Here is a 22,830-nt window from a genome sequence, read left to right as displayed (position 1 = left end):
TATTAAAGGGGTGTTCCCATTTCCAAGTTCCTATCCAAAACCTAGTAGGTGTAATAATAATAACATTAGCAAATAACCTCCAATTACAAATGTAGTATAGTTCTCTTGATAAGCTATGTCACTCAACTCCTGTGCAGGGCATTGAGGTAGCTTAGGTATCCAGGGTTACGACCACTCACATAATGACAGTTAGTTACTAGTGGTCGTAACCATGGATACCTAAGCTACTGCAAAGCCCTGCACATGATGTAAGTGACATAGCTAATCAGGAGAACTAAATCGGAGGTATTTCCTAATATTATTATGATTACACTTACTACGGGCTTTTCAGGCTAGCCATACCCTTTTCAGCAAAGGAGAGAAAAATGTCTAAAATATGTAATAAATAAGGTGCAAGACAGTTTATTTTACCATAAATTGCCCCAGAATTCTGGCGCTTATAGTTAGAAAAATCTGTTTGTTAGCTCTTTACTAGCTTTTTTTTTTAACTTCTAATATTTAATAGTCAGTGCCTAAACCACACAGGGTGCCAACATAACGATTAAATAACTAGCATCTAGGTCAGCATGGATCTGTCAGCAAAGTATTCTGCTCTATGCGGAATATTCTGCTGATCTATTTTAACATATTTTTGGCAAAATGTAATTGCTAGGATGGATATTCTAACACATCAAATCTGTAGAGTGAATGTAATAACTGAATATTTATCATGTGTTCTGTTTTTCAGGAGAGTAGTGGTTATTACAAAGCAGGATAATGAACCATTTGGCTTCGAAATTCAGGTAAATGCAAACATTTTACATAATCTATGCGAAAAATTGCAGAACATAAGGATAGGAGCGGTTGTATATTGCACATATGCATGTACATTTTACATCCATATTATTGGTACGTGTTAACCCCTTCACTACCAAGGGTGGTTTGCACGTTAACTCCCGGGCCAATTTTTACAATTCTGACCACTGTACCTTTATGAGGTCATAACTCTGGAACTCTTTCATGGATCCTGGTGATTCTGACATTGTTTTCTCGTGACATATTGTACTTCATGGTAGTGGTAAAATTGCATTCAAATAACTTGCGTTTATTTGTGAAAAAAACGGAAATTTGGCGAAAATTTTGAAAATTTCGCAATTTTCCAACTTTGAATTTTTATGCCCTTAAATCACAGCGATACGGCACACAAAAAACTTAATACATAACATTTCCCACATGTTTACTTTACATCAGCACAATTTTGGAACCAAAATTTTTTTTTGTTAGGAAGTTATAAGGGTTAAAAATTGACCAGCGATTTCTCATTTTTGCAACACCATTTTATTTTTAGGGACCACTTCACATTTGAAGCCACTTTGAGGGGTCTATATGATAGAAAATACCCAAAAGTGACACCATTCTAAAAACTGCACCCCTTAAGGTGCTTAAAACCACATTCAAGAAGTTTATTAACTCTTTAGGTGCATCACAGGAATTTTTTGAATATTAAAAAAAAAATGAACATTTAACTTTTTTTCACAAAAAAAATACTTCAGGTTCAATTTTCTTTATTTTACCAAGGGTAACAGGAGAAATTGGACTGCAAAAGTTATTGTGCAATTTGTCCTGAGTACGCTGATACCTGATATGTGGGGGGGAACCACTGTTTCGGTGCATGGCAGACCTCAGTAGGGAAGGAGCGCTGTTTGACTTTTTCAATGCAAAATTGGCTGGAATTCAGATCGGACGCCATGTATTGTTTGGAGAGCCCCTGATGTACCTAAACAGTGGAAACCCCCCAAGTGACCCCATTTTGGAAACTAGACCCCCCAAGGAACTTATCTAGATATGTGGTGAGAACTTTGAACCCACAAGGGCTTCACAGAAGTTTATAACGTACAGCGGTACAATTAAAAAATCATATTTTTTCCACAAAAATGATCTTTTCACCCCCAATTTTTATTTTTCCAAGGGTAACAGGACCCTAAAAGTTATTGTGCAATTTGTCCTGAGTACGCTGATACCCCATATGTGGGTGTAAATGACTATTTGGGCGCATAGCAGAGCTCGGAAGGGAAGCAGCGCCATTTGACGTTTTTGGCTAGAATTGAGATCGGACACCATGTCGCGATTGGAAAACCCCTGATGTACCAAAACAGTGGAAACCCCCCACAAATGACACCATTTTGGAATCTAGACCCCCCAAGGAACTTATCTAGATGTGTGGTGAGAACTTTGAACCCCCAAGGGTTTCACAGAAGTTTATAACGTACAGCAGTACAATTAAAAAATCATATTTTTTCCACAAAAATGATCTTTTCACCCTCAATTCTTATTTTTCCAAAAGTAACAGGACCCTAAAAGATATTGTGCAATTTATCCTGAGTACGCTGATACCCCACATGTGGGTGTAAACCACTATTTGGGCGCATGGCAGAGCTCGGAAGGGAAGCAGCGCCATTTGACGTTTTTGGCTGGAATTGAGATCAGACACCATGTCGCGTTACGAAAGCCCCTGATGTACCAAAACAGTAGAAACCCCCCACAAATGACACCATTTTGGAAACTAGACCCCCCAAGGAACTTATCTAGATGTGAGGTGAGCACTTTGAACCCCCCAGTGCTTCACTGAAGTTTATAACGTCCGGGCGTAAAAATAAAAAAATCGTATTTTTTCCACAAACATGATCTTTTAGTCCCCATTTTTTTATTTTCCCAAGGGTAACAGGAGAAATTGGACCACAAAAGTTGTTGTCCAATTTGTCCTGAGTACGCTGATACCTCATATGTGGGAGAAAACTACTGTATGGGGACACGTCGGGGCTCGGAAGGGAAGTAGTGACGTTTTGGAATGCAGACTTTGATGGATTGGTCTGCGGGTGTCATGTGCGTTTGGAGAGCCCCTGATGTACCTAAACAGTGGAAACCCCCCACAAGTGACCCCATTTTGGAAACTAGACCCCCCACGGAGCTTATCTAGATGTGTGGAGAGCACTTTGAACCCCCAAGTGCTTCACAGAAGTTTATAACGCCTGGGCGTGAAAATAAAAAAAACATTTTTTTCCGCAAAATTATATTTTTGCCCCCAATTTTTTATTTTCCTATGGGTAACAGGAGAAATTGGACCCCAAAAGTTGCTTTGTAATTTGTCCTGAGTAGGCTGATACCCTACATGTGGGGGTAAAACACTCTTTGGGCACATGGCAGAGCTTGGAAGGGAAGGAGCACCATTTGACTTTTTCAACGCAGAATTGGCTGGAATTGAGATCAGACGCCATGTTGCCTTTGGAGAGCACCTGATGTGCCCAAACAGTGGAAACCCCCAATTATAACTCCAACCCTAACCTCAACACACCCCTAACCCTAATCTGAGCCCTAGCCCTAACCCTAGCCCTAGCCCTAACCCTAGCCCTAGCCCTAACCCTATCCCTAGCCCTAACCCTAACCCTAGCCCTAACCCTAACCCTACCCTAACCCTAACCCTAGCGGGAAAATGGAAATAAATACATTTTCTTTTAGTTTTATTATTTTTCCCTAACTAAGGGGGTGATAACGGGGGGTTTGATTTACGATTTATGGCGGTTTTTATGTTTGGCGGCTGTCGCACGCTAAAAGACGCTTTTTATTGTAAAAATAGTTTTTGCATCACCACATATTGTGAGCTATAATTTTTCCGTATTTTGACCCACCGAGTTATGTGAGGTCTTATTTTTTGCGGGACGAGTTGACGTTTTTATTGGTACCATTTTCGGGCACGTGACATTTTTTGACCGCTTTTTATTCCGATTTTTGGGGCGCAGAATGAACAAAAACCAGCGTTTCATGAATTTCTTTTGGGGGGGTGCGTTTACACCGTTCCGCGTGTGGTAAAATTGATAACGCGGTTTTATTCTTCGGGTCAGTACGGTTACAGCGATACCTCATTTAGGTCGTTTTTTTATGTTTTGTCGGTTTTTTGCAATGAAAACAATTTTATATAAAAAATAATTATTTTTGTATCGCGAGCTATAACTTTTTTATTTTTTTGCGGATGATGCTGTATGGCAGCTCGTTTTTTGCGGGACAAGATGACGTTTTCAGAGGTACCATGCATACTTATATGCGTCTTTTTGATCGCGTGTTATTGCACTTTTTGTTCGGTGGTATGATAATAAATCATTATTTTTTGCTTCGTTTTTTATTTTTATTTTTTAAGGGGTTCGCTAAAGGGGTTAACTAATGGGACAGTTTTATAGGGCAGGTCATTACGGACGCGGCGATACCAAATATGTGTACTTTTATTGTTTTTGTTTTTTTTTATTTTGAAAAAATGGATTTATTGGGGAATATTTTTTTTTTTTTTTACTAATTTATTTAGCGATTTTTTTTAAATTATTTTTAACACTTTTTTTTCTATTTTTTACTTTATTACCTTGTCCCAGGTGGGACATCACTGTCCTGTGACAGATCGCTGATCTGTCACATCACAGATCACTGTGACAGATCAGCGATCTGACACAGGCACTGCTGAAGGCTTCCTCATGCCTGCGCTTTGCAGGCACTGAGGAAGCCAGCTTCCTCAGGCCCCCGAAGGCCCCCGTCGCCATCTTGGATTCGGGGGCCTGGAGGAAAGGAGCCCCCCGCAGCAGCGCTGCACATTGCGCTGCCGTGGGGGGCTCAGGGAAGCACGGAGGGAGCCCCCTCCCTGCCGATGCTTCCCTTTAACCCCCGGTACACCGCGATCGCGTTTGATCGCGGTGTGCAAGGGGTTAACGTGTCGGGGGCGGTCCGTGACCGCCCCTGACACATTGTGCCGGGTGTCAGCTATGATAATTAGCTGACACTCGGCCGCGATCAGCGGCGCTCACCACGTGGGCGCCGCTGATCGCGATGACGTAATATTCCGTCCATGGTAATTAGGTCCATGGTCACATGGACGGAATATTACGTCAATTGTAGGTAAGGGGTTAAAGGGGTTGTCTGGCCAGAACAAATGTAAATACTAGAGCTGAGCAATAAGATTCGCAGGACCCTCACCCAGCAGCCATGTCGCTAGTCCGTGGCCGTGTGACGTCCTCCTACCTGCTGGTATCCCTGACTCCTCTTCTGGTCAGTAGGTCTGTTGTGATGTCATCATAGCGGTGAGACGCACCGGTCTATTAATCAGAAGAGGCGCTGGGGATGCTGTCAGGTAGGAGTACTTTGCAGGGGGTCTGATTCGGTGGCCATGGACCACCATCCACATGACGGTATGAGAGTTTGTTTTTTTGAGGGGAAAAAAAAATCCAAGTGTGTTGAAATTGCAAAAAAAAAGTGCAATTCCACAATTGTTTTTGGGGTTTTTTATTTACCATGTTCACTATATCGTAAAACAAACCTGGTAATGTGATTCTCCAGGTCAGTACGAGTACGCCGATATCAAACATGTATAGCTTTTTTTTTTTATTTAAGTGGTAAAAAATAATTTGTATTAAATAAAAAAAACTTTGCTTTTGTCAACATTTTTCGAAGCCTGCAATATTTTACGTTTTCGAGAAATAGGGCTGTGTGATGTGGCTTATTTTTTGCGCCCTGAGCTGATGTTCTCACTGATACCATTTTGGAGACGATATGAGGTTTTGTTCCCCTCTTACTGCATTTTATGACAATGTTGAAGTGGCCAAAAAACCCCTAAATCTGGCATTTCGACTTTTTCTCGTTACACCATTTACCGATCAGATTAATTTATTTTATATTTTTATAAGTCGGACTTTTACGAATGCAGCAATAACGAATATTTGTATTTTTTTAAATTGTTTTATTTTTAATGTGGCAAAAGGAGAGTGATTTGAACTTTTGCATTTTTTTAAAACTTTTTTCATATTTTTAAAAACATTTTTATTCTACTTTTTACTTTATTAATAGTCTCCTTGGGGGACTTGAAGCTGCGATCATCCGATCACTTGTACAGTACTATACATAGCTATGTATAGTGAAAATCACGGCCTCCTATGAATGTCAGAAAAACAAGAAAATTGTCATGATAAGCATGGAGTTCTTTAGGAGACCCCCCAGCTGTCATTGCAACCCATAGGTGCCCCGCGATCACATCATGGGTGCATTGATGGACACGTGTTAAATGCCACTGTCAGAGATTGACAGCCTCATTTAATAGGTTAACAGCTACGGGTGGAGATCTACTTGCAACTGTTAGAAGCAGATGATAGCTGAATAATTCAGCCATCATCTGCCAGGAAAGAAGCGGGCTCGACTTGCGAGCCCGCATCAAAGTCAAGGACACGACATATGACATAACTGTACGTCATATGCCGTGAAGGGGTTAAACTTTTATACCCTACTAATATAATTTTACTATTATTTTAGTCTCGTCGTCACTTTCTTTCTATGTGTCGTAAAGTGAGTAGTGATGGCTTTGAAGCGTCTGGATGTTAGGCAGTGTTCATTTGCTAAGCCAGACCCCTTCTCTCTCACAGCTGGTGCAGGGATAGAGAAATGGGATGTATTAGCTATTGAAATGAGACACTCGGCCAGCCCCCTTCATACACGTTAATAATCATGTGCCGACACAGAGGGGAAGTAGGCGGGATGGCGAGAACAAAGATCACTTTCTGTGTCAGAATAAAGTCTGAAGAGCTGCAGAACCGGCTGCGAAATTGGGCCACCGACGCCAAAATAATAATGAAAGTATTTTAGTAGGTTAAAAAATTAGCAAAATTAGCATATAAAACAAAATGTTTTTTTTTGTTCTAGTTGTACAACCCCTTTAAGTTATTAAAGCAAAAGTGAATCAGGACTAATATTTGAGGAAAAGGGTTGAAATCATAATAAAAATCCCCTCTATTAGTGAGTTATATAAATTGGCATTTTATTTTTAATGGCTTAAAGTGTAGTCAAATTTTTTATTTTATAAATCCATAGTACACATGAAAATAAGCAACTTTGTAATATATCTTATTAAAGGAATCTGCTTCTTTCTTCTCTTGAACTGATCTTTTATTGTCAAAATGCTCAATTCACAGGTAAAATCTGTATTCAGTGAAGACAGATTGTTACATTACTGAGATGGGAGATGATGGTTACTACTGATAACATTCTATAAAGAGGGGAGACGCTCCGACTCCGGCTACACCAAACCCTCACCTAGTCCCATCTACAGGGATGACAGTTGCTACTTACAAGAATCAATCCCAGCAATGCAACAATATCTGTCTTCACTGAATACAGATGTTACCTGGGATCTTAGAATTTTGAGAATAAGTGATCAAATAAGGAGGAGAAAGAGGCAAATTTCTCTGATATGTTGTATTACAAAGTTTCTTATTGAGGTCTAAGGGGTAAGGTTTCTCCTTGCGGAGAGTGACATACCGGCTCTGACATGCCAAGGTAAGGAGGCTTATTCACTGTGCAATGCTCCTCTGGGAAAATAATATGCAAATGTCCTTTTCAGTGAGGAAGAGGACTTGAACTCTATAGTGCCACCTGTTGGGAAGCAGCAATCCTACAAGTCACTATTGACCCTTTAACGAGCTTTGAAATGTGACTTGGGACAAAGCAAAATCAGAATCTCAATTTTCAGACAGGGTGCTTCCAACAGGTGGCACTATAGAGTTCAAGTCCTCTTCCTCGCTGAAAAGGACATTTGCATATTAAGTTTCCCAGAGGAGCATTGCACAGTGTATAAGGCCTCTTTCACACATCAGTTTTTCGCCGTCAGGCGCGATCCGGCTTTTTTTTGTAAAACCGGATCCGGCGAAATGCAATGCCGTATCCAGTTTTTCCCCATTGACTTGCATTAGCGCCGGATCGCGCCGGATGGCATTGCGTTTCATCCGTTTTTTGCCGGATCCAGCTACTTGTCTCATTCCGGCGTCTGGAAAAAACGGCTACTGTAACGTTTTTTGTCTCCGGCGGAAAAGCCGGAAGCGCCGGATCCGATGCTTCCGGCTTTTTGCCACAATGAAAGTCTATGGGCGCCGGAATGCGCCGGATCCAGAAAAAGACGGATCCAGCCACCAGATCCGTTTTTTTAAGTCTGCGCATGCTCAGATCCAGTTGGCCAGCCCCCAGGAAACAGATATAACCTGCTAGACGGATCCGGCAGAAAAACGGATCCGTTTCTACAGTTCTCCAAAATTTATGCCGGATCCGTTTTTTCTAAAAATAGCCGGATCCTGCCTGACGGCAAAAAACTGATGTGTGAAAGTAGCCTAAGCCTCCTTACCTTGGCATGCCAGAGCCAGTATGTCACTCTCCAGAAGGAGAAATGTTACCCCTTAGACCTCAGTACAGAACCTCTCACCCAGCCAAATTAGTTATCATATAAAGAAATAATAATGATAAAGAAAATAATAACAAATAAAATGTTTTCCTGAGAAATCAACATTCTAATGGATATGGAAATGAGACTGAAGAGCTATTTGTAGATTGGAAGCCTCTGTCACTCCAGCTCTATTCCTCACCCAATGTCACTTCCTTCTGCTTCTTGACTGATAGCCTCTATGCTGTGAGACTTCAGGCAAAGAGGTTGTCAGTCAAGCAGGAGGAGGTGGCGCTGGGTGGAGAATAGAGCTGGGGTGACAGAGGCTTCAGATCTACACCCTCATTTGCATATGAATTAAAACGCTGATTTCTCAGTAATAGGACTGGCCATGTAAAGGTATAGCCGGGCTTGTCTTTGAAAAAGCTACTTGTGTATAGAAATAGGTTGAAGGGTGAAATCCTACTAATAGATGCCCTTTAATATACCAATGGAAACAAGCAGGGAGCCTGCTATGTACTCTCCTATTATTAGGGTAACTATATGAGAGTATTCATTAGGCTCCTAAGCTCCCTCTAGTGGTGAGTGCAGGCCACTGGAATTTTCACATTAAAATCTTATATATATGGAGGGGATTTGGAGGTTCTGTATCAGAAAATGGAGCTGATCTTTTAGTTTTCTGAATAAAGTATAAACCTATCTTGCACATTAACTAAATTAAACATTCAGACTCAATGCTTTATCAAAACATGATCTATGTTTATTCATGCTTTGAATTACAGACATACAAGCTGCAGCATGTACGCGGGACAGACATGAGGACATACGTGTACAAAGTGCATGAGGACAGCCCATCTAGCCATGCTGGACTGAGAGCCGGTCAGTGTCTACATGTTTCTCCCTTAGTAATCATATAAAGGTGACCGTATTCTGGAACAAAATATGGAGGAAGAACCAGAGATGGATTTGTGGTTTGCAAGTAACACTCCTAGCATGTATTACCAATTTCTAGTAAATGCATGCGAGGAGTTGTTCTCAAGTATGGCGCTGTAGACAGGTAAACAAGCAAGTTCCATGGCCCGTTCATACAGTTAATAATAATAATAATAATTTTATTTCTATAGCGCCAACATATTCCGCAACACTGTACAATTCAGAGGGGACTTGTACAGACGATAGACATTACAGCATAACAATAGTCACATAGATCATAACAGATACCAAGAGGAATGAGGGCCCTGCTCGCAAGCTTACAGTCTATGAGGAAAGAGGTAGACCCGAAAGGTGGGAGGTAACAGTTGCCTTCATTGTTCGGACCAGCCATAATGACCTGGGAAGTGCATTCCAAAGATTTGGCGCAGCATGTGTATAGTCTTGGAGATGGGAGTGGGAGGTTCTGATTATTGAGGATGCTAACCTCAGGTCATCAGCAGAACGGAGGGCGCGGGTAGGGTGGTAGACTGAAATGAGGGAGGAGATGTAGGGTGGTGCTGAGCCATGGAGGGCTTTGTGGGTGAGGGTAATAAGTTTGTACTGAATTCTGGAGTGGATGGGTAACCAGTGTAAGGACTGGCACAAGGTAGAGGCATTGGTGTAACCTGGCAGCAGTGCTATACGTCAGAATCACACCGATTTTGTTTCTTGTCCTAGCACCAACAAAATTATAGCCCCTGAAAACTCTTATGAAGTGGTTTTCAGTGGCATTTTTTTTTAAAAAAGAGCAAACAAATGTGTACAATAGCAAAAGGAGTAAAACTCTTCTTATTCATGCATTATAGTTCCCAAGCTGATGTTTCCCTGTTCTCCCACCGCTTTAGGTTTATTTGGCTCTAATAATGTTGTTTTGCATTGACATGTGATCGCTGCAGCCACAGCAATGATCTCAGTGGTTTGAACAAGTCACTACAGTGACAGTACTGAGAAAGATAAATTTCAGCTCACCTCTTATAAGTTCATGGGAACTGTTGGAAGGCTCTGAGCACGGACACGTCTCTGCCAGGACGTATGGTAGATCCAAGAAAAGAAAGGAAGGTCCAGCTCCAGAAATTAAAATCCAGGATTTTTATTGAATCATATTTAAAATAAATTCATGGCTGCTTATGATCAAGTGACGGCAACAAAATTACCGCATGGGGATATTCTCCAGGTCTCTGTACGCGTTTCGAGCACAAGTGCTCTTAGACTCAGAGTACAGTGACTGGCTGCAGTGTCCACCTGACACATGCCTTTCTCTTTTTGTTATTTCATTCCATTGATTGTAAACAATGTAACAGGACTGGTAAACCTTTATACTGTATATGGTAAACGTGGGAACACATAAGAAAAAAAGAGTATTGTACCTGAGCCAAGCGATTGACTCCCCCAGAAGAAGGCATGTCCACTGAAACGTGCGTCGGGGAAGTGGCTCCATCGCTTGGCTCAGGTATAATACTCATGGCTCTTATAGATAGCATGCTTCTTATTGACCGAACCGTGATTGATGTGCTGCCTGTTCGCCATCTCTAATATGAATTTCATTCCATACAGGACATTTTAGCATAAATGTATGGTCAGTAATGGTTTACAGCGTATCTACATTATTTGTCAACAACTTAACTGTATTAATTCATGTTGTACTAATTTTGTACCTTGCCAATCTGTGCTGTCACATGTCATTGGCTTCTCATCACATAGCACCTGCCCATATTTTTAATATTTTGTACTTAAAATTGTTGTTTTTACTTAGTTCTGCCTGTGCTTTTTTCTTATATATGTTCCCATGTTCTTAATTGCGCTGAACTGTTTGCTGTATTGGTCCTATATATAGGTACTTAATAATGTCTATTTGATAGTCTTACTTCATATTTATTAACTCAGTACCCTAACCAGTGACTATATTTTGATTTATCTATGTATTTGGTAAACGCATATTTATGACCAAAGTTTTGGTTGCACGTCTTCTGCTACACTTAAAAAAAAGTTTAGGGAATATTAAAAAATAATGAAAATATCATTATAAATACATTCCAAAATACCTTTAATTAGCAAATCATGTTCATTTTGTAAGCAGCCTCTTCTTACCTCAGCACCCCCAGTATCTCCAGTAAGCGATCAGATAAATAGGGTTGACAGCAGTGTGAGCAGCCTCTTCTTAACTCAGCACCCCTAGTATCTCCAGTATTAGATCAGATAGACAGGGTGGACAGTAGTGTGAGTAGCCTCTTCTTACCTTAGCACCCCTGGTATCTCCAGTATTAAATCAGATAGACAGGGTGGACAGCAGTGTGGCAGAATCTTCTTACCTCAGCAGAACTGGTATGTCCAATATTAGGTCAGACAGACAAGGTGGACATTAGTGTGAGCCGCCTCTTCTTACCTCAGCACCCTTGGTAGCTCCAATATTATGTCAGACAGAAAAGGTGGACTGGAGTGTGAGCAACCTCTTCTTACCTCAGCACTTCTGGTATCTCCAGTATTAAAACAAACAGGGTAGGTGTCACATCTCCACCAGAACCTGCTCCTGCGATGTCTGCTTCTGTTGCCAATGTGCTGGTGAGAGAGACATTGGAACAAGAAGCTCTGGAAGGTACAGGCTCTATTCAGCCACCTAGATTTGGTTAGCTGGTATCTGCAGTGCCATACAGTCTGACAGTAAGGGGTTTTTTGCTGTCCAGCTGGTGTTATCAGTTCCCTGCTCCAGCCAATTGGAGAGCAACACACTCTACTTAAGCTTCCAGCTTACTGCTGAAAGCTGCCAGGTATAGCTTTGTGCTTCCCTGGTTTAGGTCTGTGAATTTGTGCTTTCCTCTTTTTACTTTGGCTTGTTTATACAATTCTCCTGCCTGATGATTTTGTACCTTTGCTGCCCTCTTGTTTTTAACCCGGCTACCTGGGTATCCTTCTTGCCAGCTTGCAGCACCGTGTGAGCAGCCTCTTCTTACCTAAGCAATACTGGCATCTCCAGTATTAGATAAGATAGACAGGGTACCCAGTGAGCAGCCTCTTCTTAACTCAGCACCCCTGGCATCTCCAGTATTAGATCAGATAGACAGGGTACACAGCAGTGTGAGCAGCCTCTTCTTACCTGAGCACCCATGGAATTTCCAGTATTAGAAAAGATAGACTGGGTAGACTGCAGTGTGAGCAGTCTCTTCTTACCTCAGCATCCCTGGTATCTCCAGTATTAGATCAGATAGAGAGGATAGATAGCAATGTGAGCAGCCTCTTCTTATCTGAGAACCACTGGTATCTCCAGTAATAGATCAGATAGACAGGGTGGACAGCAGTGTGAGCAGTCTCTTCTTACATCTGTACTCCTGTATCTTCAGAATTAGATCAGATAGATAGGGTGGATGGAAGTGTGAGCAGCCTCTTCTTACCTCAGCACCCCTGGTATCTTCAGTATTAGATCATATCGACAGGGTGGAAAGCAGTGTGAGCAGCCTCTTCTTACCTCAGCACCCCTGACATCTCCAGTATTAGATCAGATAGACAAAATGGACAGCAGTGTGTGCAGCCTCTTCTTAGCACATCTTCCTGCACATGAATAGTGTAGCAGATCTTCCTATTGCATATGCTAAAAGGCTCCTGTCCTATTACCATGCAAGAACATGAGTGTGATTTGCTAATTACTGGTATTTAGGCATTTATTTAGAATTAAACATTTTAACTTTTCTATTTCAAGAGAACCCCTTTAATTTTCAAGAAAAAATTACATGCTAATACTATCCAGATACGTTGTTCTAGTATTTGACCTTAAGATAGAAACCTACACATTAGGAAACCAATCTTACAACCAGATTTCATAGATCCATTCATTCATTAATTTTTGGAGTTACAATTTTGAAATTAGATGTTAATATCTTACCACTACCACATACAAATTCTCATCATTCATCTTTGTAAACGGTATATATCTGTTCATGAAGAAGTTAATTATTATTGTATATTATTATATTTTTGAATATTTCAGGTGATATGATCACTAACATTAATGGAGTAGACATGGAAGGATTCAGTCATCAGCAGACGGTAGAACTTATCCGATCATCTGGAAACTTTCTCAGGTAAGCATTTGTGTACAATGCTCATTCCAATAGAAAAAATGGATCTCATGTATGAAGCTAGAAAACAAAAATCTGGAAGAGCCGACCGTGGCAACAAAATAAATCTGCCGTCCGTCTGGAGGTAGGGATGGTGGCCAAGTAGGGTCAAAGCCAAAAGGTCACATCAAGAACAAAATCAGAATCTGGAAGAATATTCAAAAACAAATCAGGGTCAAAACTGGAATACACTAAACCAAACAGGAGCAGAAGACGCACGCCTAGCAGGGGAAACACTAAACTATATCTGGCAGCTTCCAGCAGTAAGCTGGAAGCAGCTTTAATAGGGTGTGGTGCTCTCCAATTGGATTTAGCAGAGAGTTGATAACTTCAGCTGGACAGCACACCCCCCATATTGCAAGACTGGACAGCACTACAGGTCCCAGCCACTCTAATCTTAGAGCTTCTGGTTTCCGACATGCCCTGTATCACCAGCAACCCCATAGAGTAAATATGGCAGCGCCAGGTGACAGAAGCAGAATACGCAAGAGCAAGATCTGGTGAAGACGTGACACTATCGCCTAACATGCTGATCCAAACGAAGGCAAAACCCCCATGAAGAAGATGCTAATAGGCCCATAAAAAGGGGAAAAATTCCTTCCCGACTCCACATACGGCAATCAGACCGGTTTCCTGGATCAACGGCCCATCACAAAATCTAGTGCCCATAACTTGCAATATTATAATTTTCAAGAGAGGCATTCAGACCCTCCTTGGCTTTTACTAGTGAATCGACCATTACAACATCATGTGGCAGAGGTTCCATAGTCTCACGGCTCTTACAGTACATAATCCATAGTCTAACTGCTCTTACAGTAAAGAATATGCATCTATGATTATGATTAAACCTTGCTTCCTCTGGATATAGAGGATGAACCTTGTCGCTGTCACAGGCCTAGGTGTAAAAAGATCATTAGAATAATTTCTGCACTGTGCCCTCATATAGTTGTACATTACCGCTTTCTTTTTACCGTCTTTTCTGAGCTCCTCTCAGATGATTTATGACCACAGACCACATCAAAGTTGGATGTGCAAAGAAACAAATAGCTTGTATGAGCCAAAAGGTGCAACATTTTTAATTAAACCCAATTGATTGCAAAACTGATTTATACCCCTAAATATGTGCATTTAAGTAATAAAAAATTACCCAAATTCTCCCAAAAAGTGGAAAACCCCTTTAAATAAGGAAGCCCTGAGATATTTACTTTATTCAATGTTTCTTCATGGATCAACGGTAATTGGAAATAGATCTACCACTATGTCATAGATCCTGACAGTGACAGAAATTACGATGCTAGTGTGAACAGAGTCATATTGGTAAGTGGTGTAAATGGCAATCATGGTTCTGATAAGGGCACTCACATACGATATTTCTTTCTATTGCAGAATTGAAACAGAATATAGTACAAAGATTAGACAAGAAGAATTACAAGCTAAATTGCTCATTTTAAAGGTATGTTACTGTCATGATCCCAGTGCAGGTTTTTGAGCTGCACGTCAGGGGTTAATGTCTGGAGCTCAGTGCAGGTTTTGATCTGCACACCTGGGGTTAATGATTGTGGCCTCTCTTTGGTTCTGGGAGAGCTTCTTAAACCCCTGGGAAGCTCCAATCCCTGTCAGTTATACTTTTGCCATTGGCCGAGTGTGGTGACCTCTGTGTGCCTGTGCCTGTTTGTTGTTATAGCTTGTTTATATGGTTCTGACCCGGTTCTGTTCCCCGTTGTGAGTTTGCTTGTTGATTCTGTACTGCGCTACCCTCTGTGTGTATGGCTCATTGCCTGTTATCTGACTACTCTCTGCTCGCCCCTCTTGTACCTTGCAGCTATCTCTGTGTATGACTCATTGGCCACGTCCTGACTATCCTCCCTGTCTATGCCCCTTGGTAACTTTGTCTCGCAGTTACCCTGCTAGGAGTTCTCTTGTAGCTCCTAGCTCTGTGGAGTTTAGGCCACACCCCCAGCAGTCCCATGCTTCAGGTCCTGCTGTTCTGAAGTACGCACCTACTCGGCTGCTGCCCGCTCCACAGGTATCTTTGAGCACAGTTCGCTTTACTCAGGACACGCGCACTGGCTCAGTGAGCAAGTTCAGTGCGGTGTTCCTGACAGTTACAGTATGTATTGTATATGATGCACTTGTAAAAGTAGGAACCGAGGTTTCTGTTCAAATGTAACCCCTTGAAAGCGTCAGAGGAGATCCTTTTTATAGAAGACACAAGACTCCAAGTTGACTTTTAGCTTTAAAGACTCCTCTCATGAAAATCCTTCCTGAAAATATCTGCAGGTGGATACATAATACAATGCAATAAGTGGTTGTCACTTGTCAGAAAGTTTTACATATGGAAGTAGTAGTGTATGGCTGTAGAGGTGCTTGTCCTCCCATAAAAATGAAACCTTTTTTGTAGAGATCCATTGTGCCAGTCATGACAAATCTAGTGTATAAATCAAACAGGTGGAATACCCAGCGAATTAGAGTTAGCTTGAGAGCCAACCAGTGAGCTCCTCTAGACTGATAGTAGACAGGGTGAAGGAACTGCAGACCTAAAGGCGCGTGCAAATTCATCAAATAGGATTTGTTGACAGCATTGCACATCTATTGGTTACACCACAGTAACTACAGCATTACATAACGATTTGGTTGAAAATCCTTCATCAACCATATAGTCTCTGTTCACTGCATATAGGTCAAGAGGATACAGAGTTCAGAGTGGGCTTCCCCCAAACAGGGACAACCTGGACATCAAACAAGGGGATAGACTATCTGTCGCTAGAGAAAATTTTACAGAAGGAAGGCAAGACTTGAAATGGAGGCGGAAATCTGATATGTCCATAGCAAAGCCCATATAAGTTATGTTCACTGCATATGGGTCAAGAAGATCTAGGGTGCGGGGTGAGCGTCCCCCAAACTGGAACAATCTGGACATCTACGAAAGGGACAGGCAATCTGTCTATATTGAAAACTTCATGGAAGAAAGACAAAAATTTACTTAGAAGTGGAAATTCGATAGGTCCATAGCAGAGGAAATATAGGCTAGGTTTACTGTATATAGGTCAAGAGGGTCCAGAGTACGGGGTGAGCTTTCTGAGTGTTCCCCAAACAGGGACAACCAGGATGCAATTATATTAAGCCACAGGTGTTTTCTGTTGAGAAAATTAAATCATCTATCCCTTTCCTTGATGTCCAGGTTGTCCCAGTTTGAGAGACTCCCAACCTGCACCCTGGATCTCCTTGAGCAAGGATCCTTGACTAAGGATCTATCGGATTTCCACTCCTAACTCAATTCCTGCCTTCTTTCCATAAAGTTTTCACTTGAGACAGGTAGATCGTCTATCCTCTTCCTTGACGTACAGATTGTCCCTGGATTGAATTCCATCTCCACGACTTCTGTACACTTCCTGAACTATAGAAATGTTCTTTTATAGAAATTATATCTTTTGTGTACAACAATGGTAATTCACCATTGTAATGACAAAAACAGACCGGAAACAAACAGACAAATGATGGCTGATAAATTATTCACAATGCACCCATGTTGCGTGCAAAAAAAAGGACGATGTCTAGACATATATCTGTTCTGCGGCTTGTAGATCATTTCCTTACGTTTAGCTAAAAAAACCTCAACAACCTGCACACAAGCCGACACGTGCCTCCGGTAGTGCACAGGTTGTGGTGAAGCCTGTCATTTGTGTCTAATTGTACTTTGTAAAAAATAAAGTTTCCATGTTTGCCTAGTGCGGTACTTTCCACACACTGACTGCAGAGATCTGGTTTCCTGTGCTGCCCGTTTGGGCGTTATAGCTGCTTTTCTCTGCCTTATAAAGTTCTGACTGTATATTTTTACAAATGTCTAAGTCTATAAGTTAAAAAAAACATATTTTCCAATATTTACAGGATGATTTACGAACAAAATGGAAGGAATTGCATAGTATGTTACAAAAAGAACATCAGATGCTTCATGGTAAGTATGATCTTAAAGAATATTTAAACAATATTGTAAAGTTACATCAGCGTCAGAAACGTGCGGGCCGCCCGTATCAACCACGACATAAATCACAACCAATGCGACATTTACTCCTTTTCATTGTGGGTTGATTCAGGGATGTCCACAACTTTAAACAAATTTAATGACCAAAGAAAACTTAAACTTTCTTTAAAAATCCATTATATGCGAAGAGTATTTACACAAACAAGTAGGACTGAGCTTGAGTATTCCCACCGAACCAACAGCTGTGACATGCAAGCTACACGATTCCTTTATTAAAGTCAGAAAATGACATTGTTTAAGGCAGATTTTAATATTACATGTTTTTTTTTAGTTATTTTTTTACTTATACTTTTTTCATATCACAATATTTAAAACAAAATCTTATAACTTTTACGCTGACTGTTAAACTTCTACTTCCAGTTCTTCACATGGACATTAACAGCTATAGATTACGGTAACTTAGAACTTATAAGCATGGAAGTATAAAATTAGGGGAGGGGAGGAGGTGAGCTGTGTCACCCCTACACTGAATGGTGGATTTTCTGTTACCTCCTGTATACAGAGGAGTTATCTGTCATTGTACAGGAGGAGGAGGTGAGCTGTGACATCACCTATTGTGAATGGTGGATCATGTGTTATCTACTGTATATAGAGGTATTATCAGTCATTGTACAGGAGGACCAGGTGAGCTGTGGCATCATCTACTGTGAATGGTGGATTCTGTGTTACCTACTGTAAATAGAGATGTTATCAGTCATTGTACAGGAGGAGGAGGTGAGCTGTGACATTATATTTTGTGAATTCTTGTTTCCTGTTTCCTGTTGCAGTCATTGTATAGAAGAGGGAGGAGGTGAGCTGTGACATCATCTATTGTGAATGGTAGATCCTGTGTAATCTACTGTATATAAAGTTATCAATCATTGCACAGGTGGAGGAGGTGAACTGTGACATCACCTACGGTTAATGGTGTATCCCGCATTATCTACCTTATATAGAGATGCTATCAGTCATTGTACAGGAGGAGGAGGTTAGCTGTTACTTCACCCATTGTGAATGGTGGATCATGTGTTATCTACTGTATATAAAGTTGTTATCAATCATTGCACAGGTGGAGGAGGTGAGCTGTGACATCACCTACTGTGAATGGTGGATCCTGTATTATCTACCTTATATAGAGGTGCTATCAGTCACTGTACAGGAGTAGGTGAACTGTTACTTCACCCATTGTGAATGGTGGATCAAAAAACAAACAAAAAAACAGTTTTTTTGTTAATGGAACCCTGATTTAAACAATTGGTTTTCTGATGACACATTCCGTTCAACTAATTGAGATACCTGCAAACTTATCACGAAAGGGAGGGAAGGTGGGAGAAGAACACAGTGTAAAATGGTGCTCCAAAGCCCAGGAAAACATTCAGGTCCTTCTGCCCTAGTTGAACCTTTGCCACCTAAGACTTAGGGACATGAAGTTCCTGCATTTCAGTGCTAGACCTCCTACACCTTTTCGACAGTCCCTTTCGCTGCAGCTATACACCTGTGGCCCTACAGGCATATCAGTAAAAGTTATGTGAAAATGTTCTTGACTTTCATGCGGCAGCAGAGTTTTCTTTGAAATAGGGCGAATTCGGCAATGTGTTTATGGCTTACATTATAGCAGATTTGTTGTGTGGTGGGTTGGTCATCCGTGCTTTTTGGAAGTGACGCACAAAAGAGCAAAAAGTCAAATTTTGTGCAAACACTCCTTATGCCAATTTTTTTTTATTTTGCTTTCTATCCCCCCCAAAAAGTCTAGGAATGATAAATTTCCCTGCTCGGTTTTCAGTGCCTAAATAGGGAAAAGATTGATGTCTCCAGCAGCAAGTGTAATGTGCAAATTATAAATATGCAAATTATATGCAAATTATAAATATGCAAAATACAAATATGCAAATGATAAAGTCCCTTGGGGTTCAGGAAGGTCACAATTTCTAATTTAGGGTTCATGGGTATTAAGTCTTTGGACACAAAATTTGTATCTTAATATATTGCAGTCTTCATACTGTGTACTTACATTTGCTCATTTTTCCTTTCTTCCCAGCTAATTCTTCTCTTCTCCATTAGGTCTATGACATCACGTGATTAAACACTGACTAGCTGAATCCTTCTAAGCTCTGTGTAGAAACCAGAAGTCACTTTTCCCTGCATGAGTCATCACTGCGGAGCAGCTGGGTCAGGAGTTGAAGAGGGGAATGATAAATGCAGGGAAAATAGACTTCCTGTTTCTACATAGAGCAGAGAAAAGAGAAGAATTAGCTGTGTAGAAAGGCAAAATGAGCAATTGTAAGTACACAGTGCTATATAATATGATGATTGCAATATATTAAGAGGATAAAAATGTGATAGGAGGAGGGCTTCTTTAACCCTTAAACAAGGCAGTGCAGCTGTCATATGGCACTCAGGCAAATATTGGATCTAAACAAACCCGTGGGCTGCCAACCACTCGTAATTGATCAGTATCCATTTGTCACTTCACAGGAACTATATGTAGTTCAGCGTTATTGACTATTTGCCTATATAGAGCCCAGATATTAGTGATGGTGGTTTTGCCAGTAGCATACACAAAATTTTCAGGTTCTAAAAAGAATTATTATCGTAGATTGGCATTCAGTGCTTTGACTTGATGGCCTCCATTATATTTACACAAAATACCCTAAGTCTAAGAAAAATTATCTAAACCAATTAATTTTGGAAGGAAATACGTACAATCATTTTTTTTCTGTCTCTAATTTCAGCAGGGGCTATAAATGACAGCAAAATACAGGAAGAACTGGACTCCATTTACTCCAAGATCTTTGGAAATCCAGCACCCGGTTCCTTCTTAAATAAACACAGATTGTCAAGCTCGAGCAGTCGAAAAAGCCATTTGAGCTCTATTTTACTAAACAGTGAAGACGGACTTGGATCAATGTCCGAGCTCGATGAAGACTCTGGAACAGAGGCTTGTTTTAGTCGTCAGTCCAGTACAGAAGAAGACTTTATGTATAAGTTTAACGGACTTTCTTCGATGAGGTCTTCACTATCGCGTCACAGAAGCATCAGTGTGACAAGTAGTGAAAGTGAACCTATGTCACCAAACTGGGACTCTATAAGTCTATCAAATATTTTCGGGACATTGCCACGTAAAAGTAGAAGAGGAAGCGTCCGAAAGAACTTCTTGAAATTTATTCCTGGTTTGCACAGATCGGTAGAAGAAGAAGAATCTCAGCTGTAAAAGTAAATTCACTGATACATCATCAGCATTAACATAAGACCTGTACCCGTACACTAAAGGGCCCGTTACACATAGCGATATCGCTAGCAATATCGCTGTAACGTCACTGATTTTGTGACGTAGCGATATTGCTAGCGATATCGCTAGATACGATACTTACCTCCAACCGGCTCCCCCGCTGATTATCGCTGATCCGCGAGAATGTCCTGGACCATTACTCGTCGGGCGCTTCCTGCTGGGCTTTCTGTGGCGCCGACGAGCGACGTGTGGACGCGGGCGGGAGGACGTCAGGATCGCCGCGTCTGACCGCTGCTATGTCGCTGGTGAGATCTGCCTGTTTGGCAGCTCACTAGCGACCACTTAGCGATGCACCAGCGATCCATATTGTTGTCGGGATCGCTGGCGCATCGCTAAGTGTAACGGTACCCTTACAGTTTATTGGGAGATGTAATGGGGGAATATGATGTAGAAATAAAACTCTGAGAAAGCACTCGGCAAACTGACCAATGACAGGATGACTAGTGGTTTGACCTTTCGAGCTTTTGGAACACTTTTAATATGAAATGACCTCTGAATGATCTTGGTGATCTCCCAGAATCACAATTTGACACAATGTAAGTGACTTAACACTGACTCCTCCTAGATTTTGCATCAATATAACTTATCTCTTCTTCACCTTCAGCTCAGTTTGTCTTTGAGATGAAGATCTGAGTCATCGAGACCGAATGGTTGCTTGGGATTTAATTCCTTACAGCCCCATTTGGAAAGCTGTACCTTTACGGCATTGCATCGCCAGTAACTAGCCCATCTTAGTTGCTTTAACATTGTTTGAACAACAGTGAATTAAGAAACTTTTTCCAACATTCATGCCCCACAGTTAGTTGACTTAAGAATTAAATATAAAAAAAAAATATTTAGGCAAATAATCTCTTTTAAAGCTATGGACACCTTTGCCCTGGTTTTTCTTCAATTGTTCATTTGCGTCAACTTTCATTATCCAACTTTAATACAATACACTATAGGAACAAAAAAGCGCAATTAGGGTCTTATCCGGGTTAATAATAAAATATATAAGAGATCCACTCTCCTATTATAGGAGAGATCAGGCATATACGATTAGTAGTCAGCTGCTGCATGTCCAAAGGTCAAACAAGTGACCGCTGATATATCAATTCTTATGGAAATAATTTATGGACTTCCATGCGCTGCTTGACAAAATACAGGATTCCAATGATGGTGAAAGATTAACCATTTATTCCCGGCGCGTTTCGAAGTAAGAACTACTTCTTCCTCAGGGGATGACAAACATCCCCTGAGGAAGAAGTAGTTCTTACTTCAAAATGCGTTGGGAATAAATGGTTAATCTTTCACCATAATTGGAATCCTGTATTTTGTTAAGCAGCGCATGGAAGTCCATAAATTATTTCCATAAGAATTGATTATCCAACTTTATAAATAGTTTTCATTGAAAATATGCACCGTAATTATTTTGCTGTTGTAGAGTCTGTGCAACTCCTTCACATAGCTGGCTGCGCTGCTGCTTCTAACGTCAATCTGATAGCACACTTATAGCCGTTTTCTTTCTCTCTGCCCCACCACCATCTTTTCATGAGTTGTACAAAGAAGATCAGATCGTAGAGAGGGCAAATATCACCAAAGTTATGAGGAAGATTAGCTTTCACTGGATGTGCGGTATCAGAGAGTAGATAGGGAAGAAGGAAGTGGGGAAGAGAATGAATGGCTGACTTTGGAGTAGGGGAAAGCATCACTATGTGTCAGCATAATGGAAAAAAAAATACAGTACAAGAAAGAAATTGTGCTGATACATGAGAGCTAGCGAAGAGAGCAGAACTCACATCCACCATGTATTACTGGGAGGGACATTCCAACAAATCTGAATTTAGCAGTATCTGCATGTTAAGAGGTCTGAAAACGAAGTAATGAAGATTGGAGCTTGCAGTTTTTATAATTCCAAGTCAAAGATGACCATAGGCTTTAACCTCCAAATCACCAATTATTTGCTATGTCACTGTGTCTATGAATGTCAGGAATATAATATTAACTCTATATAATACCCATTGTATTTAATTACAAAATACCGCCAACTCACATCAATACATGATTTCATATTAAGAACTACTTGCTCTACTGTAACGCCTACTTGTAAATCTGCTTTCTTACCGGGCTGGTCAGCCCATACAACAGCTAGGTGTTGGGGTTTCGGTTATATTTATATTTGAAGCCAGAAAGTTTGTTCTAACCTTTCTGCTGTCTGAGGTAGAAAGTAGACTGGTACCAGTACCAA

At 40.9% G+C, this 22,830-nt stretch overlaps 1 protein-coding gene across 1 annotated transcript in view; it reads left to right on the top strand.

The window, feature by feature from the left end:
* The window catches only part of CYTIP (cytohesin 1 interacting protein), a 37,970-nt gene extending 16,236 nt beyond the window's left edge, over positions 1-21,734 (top strand). Inside the window, exons 3-8 of the mRNA XM_073545654.1 lie at positions 728-782; positions 8,995-9,091; positions 13,164-13,257; positions 14,680-14,746; positions 17,182-17,248; positions 20,047-21,734. Of these exons, the coding sequence (XP_073401755.1) occupies positions 728-782; positions 8,995-9,091; positions 13,164-13,257; positions 14,680-14,746; positions 17,182-17,248; positions 20,047-20,525 (859 nt within the window). The 3' untranslated portion in view covers positions 20,526-21,734. The remainder of the gene's footprint in view (positions 1-727; positions 783-8,994; positions 9,092-13,163; positions 13,258-14,679; positions 14,747-17,181; positions 17,249-20,046) is intronic.
* The last annotated feature ends 1,096 nt before the right edge of the window (positions 21,735-22,830 follow it).

The sequence above is a fragment of the Dendrobates tinctorius genome, unplaced genomic scaffold (assembly GCF_039654945.1).
Source record: "Dendrobates tinctorius isolate UK_male_01 unplaced genomic scaffold, ASM3965494v1 ptg000143l, whole genome shotgun sequence".
NCBI classification, from domain to species: Eukaryota; Metazoa; Chordata; class Amphibia; order Anura; family Dendrobatidae; genus Dendrobates; species Dendrobates tinctorius.
This window is presented reverse-complemented; position numbering and strand designations above follow the sequence as displayed.